General features: G+C 43.8%; 1 protein-coding gene across 1 annotated transcript in view; it reads left to right on the forward strand.

Annotated features, from left to right (window-relative positions):
• The window catches only part of MED27 (mediator complex subunit 27), an 82,717-nt gene extending 77,264 nt beyond the window's left edge, over window positions 1-5,453 (forward strand). Inside the window, exons 7-8 of the mRNA XM_040083121.2 lie at window positions 2,475-2,552; window positions 4,995-5,453. Coding sequence (XP_039939055.1) covers window positions 2,475-2,552; window positions 4,995-5,129 — 213 coding nt within the window. The 3' untranslated portion in view covers window positions 5,130-5,453. The remainder of the gene's footprint in view (window positions 1-2,474; window positions 2,553-4,994) is intronic.
• Window positions 5,454-7,272: the final 1,819 nt, after the last annotated feature.

Below are 7,272 nucleotides of genomic sequence, written 5' to 3' on the forward strand. Positions count from 1 at the left end.
TTCCTCAGTCTCCAAGTGCGTAGTTAAACAATGGCTGTTTTATGTAGCAGAATTTTGCTGTAGGAGATTGCCTTGTTTTTCACTTTTTTTTTTTGACAAGAAACACAAGTGCTTTTCAATAGATGAATTGTGAAATATTGAGCTCTTCTGCAAGATCTCTTGAAAATCCATTTCAAGGTCCAGGGCAGAGCTATCCCAATCGATGTGTGCTCCCCTGAATGTTTCCCTGTAAAAAGAAGTAGAGGAATTAGAAAGTGACTGATAACTTAGATAAGCAGTAGGTAAGGCACAACGATAAAAGTGGAGTTAATAAAATAAAACCCTGAGATGTACAAAATATCATCCTACACCCAGAATAAATTAGTTTCTGATTCCAGCTTGGCTGGAAGAAAAAGTGTGTCCCTTAAGTGAGCTGGCACATAGACAGTTTGTTTTGCTGTGCTTTGGTGTGAAATTGTATTGCCATTAGGAAAGCTGGGTATTGATCTTTTGGGATTTGTTCTTTTCCCCCTCCTCTTTTTTTTTCCTCTTTCCTCTTTTTTAATCTCGGTCAGTTTGTGTTTCCTCTCATGTCTCTGTTGTCTTGGGAGGGTTCAGTTCTCCCTCACTCCCCTGCCCTGGGCAGTTTATCCATGGCCCAGCTCTTCTCTGATGACTTCACGTTCTTTGCTGGCTTGGGAAGGGGACGGGGGTCATTCCTTTACTCTTCTTCCTCAAATTTGACATCCACTTTGATCTTTTTTAGCTATCTGCTCTTGCTTAGGGTAGAAATCGCCTTCTTTCCGTGCAGAAGGCATTATTAGTGTTCCAGCAATGCTGGGATGGCTTTTATCTCCCCAAGGAATCTCATTATCTTTACATTACAATAGCAGCAGCATATGGGTAACTTTGCCAAAGTGGCCAGTCAATTTAAATTTGTTAATAGCAGTATTTTTTTAAGCAACTTCCTCCGGTGCCAAGAGAAAACAACTTTGTTGTTCAGGAGGAAAAAAAAAATATCTTAAAAAAAACAAACCACAGTTTGTTAGAAGTAGAAACACAGCAGAAGGAGAACGGCTGCTCATAAATATCTTCAGAACTTCCTATTCTTTGACATGTCTGCTGCCATCCTGTAAAAGCACCGTCTCAAAAAGAAATCCAGATAGCTGCTGGGGCTCGGGCTGGCTTCTGAGCACTACATGAGATGTGTTTAAAAGCAATGGCTGGTTTGAGTTATGCTGTGCTATTAATGCACCGTGCATCACATTATTTCTCGTATTTATTTTTACACGGTAACACAGAAATGGCTAAAACGGGCCGAGGTCCGTTTTTGTGAATATCTTTTGCAAACTCACCAGGATGTGCAAAGTCCTGAAAGTTTTCCCTTGCAAATGTCAGAAGCACATGTGAGTCCCTGCTTGCAGAGCTGGGTGTGTGAGAATGATGGGGTGCAGATCCTGTGTCTAAAATAGCAGGAAAACTCAGAACTGGATTCAGACAGGCTGACGCGATGGAGTGCTCAGTGGAGGGAGTTTGGATGGTGTGAATGAGAGCCTGGCTATACATGGATTTATTCAGGAATATGGCTTTGGCAAAACCACCTCCCTGAATAGCTTCAAGCCTCTCTCCTCTCCAGTCAAGCTTGGAGTGCTCCGACTCCCGTTGCTGAATCGGACCGAGCTGCAAATGGGGAACAACTGGACTTAGCTGGGAATAGCAATGGGAACTTCAGTTCTCACTTCCTCTTACTCAAAGTTTGCTATAGTCTTTAGATTGGCCCTGAGAAGAGCTCCACTCCTCCCTGTCAGAGCTAGAAAATACAATTTAATCACTCTCTATAAAGTCATGTATTTTGTTGGAAGCTTTGCCATTACTGATGAGGACCATTGAGATTCGTGAGTTGAAATCTGTGGAAGAGCTCTTGTGGTTGTGTTGTTGTTTTGAGTTCCTTATTGTCCAGCCTGAAGAGTTTTTCCAATAATTTCTTGCACTCAGCCTGGAATTTCTAAGAAGCAGTAAGCTGTTGACTGTGCTGATAACAGTTGACAGGCTGAATACTGCTAGAAAATTGTTTCATAACTGTCAGAAACTGCCCCTTCCAAAATAATTTTAAAAATTGTAGTTATTTAAGGAAAAAAAAAAAAAAAGTCAGGAATGGTTAATTTTCCTCATTTTTCTTTAATTATTCCGATTATTATAAATACACATTTTATATGTATTGTATCCATGTGCAATTCCCAGATGTATGAGCTTGTTACAGCTCTGTCTGGGAAATTAAAAAGCTTTTTATCAGAAATCTTTTAGTAAGGCAAGTATTTATAAACCATAATTGTATTAATTGATTCCTGATGTCAGAGGAAATGAGACTGAGTAATCCTTGCACCTCCCTGCTTTGCTGCCTCCCCATGGAATTCGCAGTTTTCCTGCAGGTTAACACTGCTTTGTCTGAAACGAGGAGTGAATAGATATTTTCTTTCTGCTTTGCTCTGGTGCAGGTGACAGATCATGCAACCACTGCCCTGCTGCACTACCAGCTGCCCCAGATGCCGGACGTGGTGGTCAGGTCTTTCATGGTAAGTGTGTTGGAGAACACCATTTTTCCAGCCAGATCTGAGTGTGTTTGCAGTGATTGACACCCGGCAGTTCCAGTGCAGTTGGAATTCTCCCGGTTCAAACAAGCTGGAGACTGTAATTGTTTGTGTCTCCTCCCCGGACAGGGATATGGAGCTCATTCCCATTCCCCTGGGGTAATTGGTGTTGGAAAAGTGAGCTGGGAGTGGCTGTTACATCCCAGGTGTCAAAATTGGCCTGATGATTCCAGCAAAGGTCTGGGTCATCTGTCACAACAGGAGGAACAACTCCCTCAGCCAAGCTGTGTCCTGTGGCCCAGCCCTTTGTGCGAGTTCTGGCCATACAAAATCTGCTCCACTGGAGCTTCCCTGGGAGGAGGAAACTCAAATTCCCAGTGTATTCCAGCTGAGGCAGCTTGCCCGGTATGGGATGTGCTGGGCATTATTTCCAGAAGGTTCCATTTTGCTGGATCCAGACTTTGTTCCTGTGGAATTGTTTGTACTCACCCAGCTCAGCACCAGGTGTTTGGAGGAACAAGGAAATACTGGAGTATTCAGATCTTTCCTTACTGAATAAAATTAATCCAGTACTATTCTGCCTTGATATACAGATTTATGTTTTTCCCCTTTAATTCTGTTTGTATTTAGAGTCATATTTGTGAAATAAACTTGCACAAGACGCAGCCCTGTTAATCAGAGGGTGAGAACAAGGAATTAAGATTCAGAATTCCTTCTACCAAGATGAATTTTGGCAGTGGAGGCTCTTGCTGTTCTCCCTGCTAGAGGCTCCCAATGGAGGATTTGGGGAGATTTTCTTTACAGTTCAGGCTTTTTCCTCCATTTCCTTCGCTTCACCTGGAGCAATGCAGCTGAGACTTTGGGAAACAGAATTCTCATTTTGCCATTCACTATCTTTAGGAGTGTTTAGCACCAATTTTTTTTTTTTTTTTTTTACGTCCTTAATTTCCAGTGTGTAATTTCAGAACAGTCGGGCTTTCCTCCCTGCTGTGCTGGATTGGTTATTTAATGAAAAGGCCACTCAGATGAGAGATTTGCAAAGTGCATCTTGAAATAATAGGTTTTGAAAGGTGAAAGCAAGCATTACTGGTCAGATCCATGTTCAACGTGGTCCTGAAAATGAATGTTTAATAGAACAAGTGGTTAGTGTGAGCCAAGGCCCCGCTGTATCGATCAGAGAAAACACCAAAACTTCCCACAAAGCAAAACCAGCACAAGTGTCCATATGTTGGGCCTTTCACCTGTCACTTGTGCTGTCCACATGACAGGATCTTCTGAAGCCCTAATTTTCTGATGGGAATGAAGAACCCATTCCTTTCTTTTCTGTTTCTCAAGTGCACAATTTAACTTCATTTACCTATTTTTGTATTATGGCTCAGAAAATTCGATTTTTCAATAGCACCAGCAAAGCCCATCCAAGCTGAAGTAAATAACAGCAATTTACTTGTAGAGTTGTGTTGCCCTTGTCCCCATATTTACTGCTCAACCCAGACAAGATCTAGTTCTTCTGGAGGAGAGTTATTGACGGCCCAAGGTTTGGTTGCTATAGAGAAGACTCTGATGAAGATGGAAGGATTTGTTTCAATAAACTCGGCTGACCTCTTCTTCAGAGAACAATTTTCTCTTATCGATGTAATTCAATAGGACTTTAAATGACAAGATTCATGTGCATCCTTCACAGTATAAATCTGCTGCTCTAGGGCTTTTTTAGTTGTGGAGCTCCTCGAGTGGGGAATTGGGTTATGCAATGCTCATTGCTGCGTGTGATGATGGGAAGAGCCCATTTCAGAGGCAGGAACTTTGTGAAGGAACATCTGAACTTAGCCTGTGTTGTTCAGCACGACTGGCCTTTTATTTATGTATATATCTGTGTAGTCATCAGTGTAATCAGGTTTAAAATGGCTCAGTATTTTTATGACCAGTGAGTATTGATCCTAAAATCGCATTAGAGAGGAAGTTCATTAGCTGGATGTGAGAGTCCCTCTGTCTTCAGCTCTGGAGAGCCCAGCCTGCAGTGGGAGTGCAGCAGGGGGTGATAGATGGTCATGGCAAGAGACAAACCAATACTCAGCTGGAGAAGGCACCATCAGGAGCAATTACATCCCAGTAAAAATACGAGGTGTTGCAGCGCTCTTCCTCCCATCACCATTCTGGGGCTGAGAATGCCTCCTGCTCACAGGCAGGAATTTCTACTAACAAATTCGCCTAAGTGACTAAAAAAGCAAGAGATGATTAATAAAGTGGGAATTCAGCTCTACGGTGACCTTGTAATCTTGGGTGTGCTCGTATTTATAAAATCACCCTGCACCTCACTGGGGCCTGGCCAAAGCCCATCCTCTGTCCTTGCTGCTCCCGTTCGACAAGAATAATGGCAAAGGGGAACATCCATATCCAGTTTTCTTTAATTTCTCTCCCTTTTCCTTTCAGACCTGGTTAAGGAGTTACATAAAGCTGTTCCAGGCTCCGTGCCAGCGCTGCGGGAAGTTCCTGCAGGACGGCCTGCCACCCACGTGGAGGGACTTCCGAACGCTCGAGGCTTTCCACGACACCTGCAGGCAGTAGGAGCCCAGAGCTGCCAGCAGCAGGGTCAGGGACAGCGCTGAGGGCTCCACTGCTGAACCTCCCGGTCCTAAGCAGTGAGGTTGCACTGAAACACATAAAAACACATTTGACTCCGGAGCAGCATCTGCCAGGCACATGTGAGACTTGATCCGTCTTGGAGGGGAAGATGTGTGCGATCCGAAATGATCTGCCCGGGAAGATCTGGCAGCAGTTATCATTACTCTAAACTTTAATGAAAATATCCTTTGTACGGTTTTGCGTTCTGTGACGGGATTTGCAGTGCCGAGGACTTTTGTAAGTTTGAAATGAATTTTGTATTCTCGAGGTCTGCGCTCTTCGTTTCGTTATTTGGTCGGCAAAACCTTCGGGTTTGGTGTGGATTTCGCAGCGCTGCTCTTTGCTTTAGGAAAACTGGAAACATTTAAACATGCTGAAATGCTGGGGAAGGGGAGTTGTTGCAAGGCTGCTTGTCTGAGTGCTGGGGGGTTTTTTTGTGGAAGTGGAGATTGTGACATTGATTAAGCACAGAATTTCAAAGGCACGTGGCAGCCTGGAAGATGCAGTGTAACTTTCTAAGGCGGGGGGGAAACAGATGTTTCCCTTTACTAAAACTGTAATGAGAAATGTTAACAAAATCTGCATGTATTAAGTGGTTAGGAAGCATGTGATGAGCAGTGACAGTCGTGTTCTACAGCTGAAATAATTCAGCCCTGAAGCAGAGTTTCTGCAGCGCAGGTATCCAGAGTGTTTCCTGAGTGATTTAAAATGGAACATGCTGGAGAAGGGCAGGATCCCTCCCAGCAATCCTGGAAGGGGGTGGGAGACTTCCATCCTACGAGCTTTGGCTGTTTGTCCTTCCCCCAGACACAGGGAAAGGTCCCTGGTCCTGTTCCAGCCCAGGGTGTAGTGGCTGAAGTGTCTGCTCTGGTATTTTCCTGACTCCACATCTCCCTGACAGCCAGTTTGATTAATTCCACTCTCATTCCTACAAACCACAAAGGCTTCAGTAATCAGCTGATTTGGGAGCTGGGAAGGGGAGCTCTGGGGGACCCTCGTCACTCCATTAATTCTCAAATAAATTGACAGTGCCGCAGAGTTAATTTTGAGGTTCCTTTTGCCTTTTAGACAAGCTTCTGTTGCAGGACTGGCTCGTATGAAAGAGAAATTGAAAGAAAATGCATGTTTGTGACTTTGGAAGCACAACATTGTGTGTGAAGCATGAGAGCGTGTGTGTTTGAGGTTGTTAATAATGAGATCTAATTTTTTTTCCCTCTTATTATTAATAATCATATTCCCAGTCACCAAACAGAAGAATTACCGTAGCAGTGGGATAATGGCCATTCCAAACCCAGCTGCAATTGAATTACCTAATGAAAACTTTTTGTGCTGTTATTTGACCCAAGCAGCCTTCTCAGTCCAAAGATCAGCCAAGACAGAACAATGTTTGCATCTTGGATGAGCCTGAGCCTTGGAAATAATCGGCCCCACTCTCCATCCTGTTCCTGTGCTAATTAGAAGTCCTGGCTTTCTGATAGCATAAGCATTTTTTAAATTTTTTTTTTTTTTTGTTACTATAAAGGTCATATTATGATATCCAACCTGCTTTAGGCACTGCTGGCTGCTCTCTTCTGTTTATGCTTAAATAATGGTGTAGAAAGCAAATCCTGAGGTTCACAAAAGTACCGAGTGTGGAATCATGTCTTGGCATTTGGAGATAATTAGTTGCAGAAAACAGCATTGTCCAAGTCTGTTAATTGAGCCTGAAATTTCAAACCTGTAACTGGGGAGTCTGATCTAGAGTCACACGATTCACTGTAGGCACCTCAGTACAAAAATAATTTGTCTTACTGATGTGCAACACAAATCCCTTTGTCACGTTCTTCCCCCTGAACTGCAGCAGAGGGATCAGGATCTTCTCCCCTCGCCAGGGCCCTGGGAGGAGCAGGGAATTCTGTCCCTGCAAGCCTGGAAGGGCAACAGGTTGGAATATTTTCATTAGGGGGAGTGAAACTCAGCTCAGGAGTTCCAGCAGTTTATATCCAGTCTGTGCCTGTCCCTGCTCGTTGTCCTGGCAGTCCACGTTCCTGGTTATCCCTGGGATGTGGATTTCCAAGGAGAGCAGAGGCTGCTCTGAGTGTGAGGG

The sequence above is a fragment of the Hirundo rustica genome, chromosome 20 (assembly GCF_015227805.2).
Source record: "Hirundo rustica isolate bHirRus1 chromosome 20, bHirRus1.pri.v3, whole genome shotgun sequence".
Classification (NCBI taxonomy): Eukaryota; Metazoa; Chordata; class Aves; order Passeriformes; family Hirundinidae; genus Hirundo; species Hirundo rustica.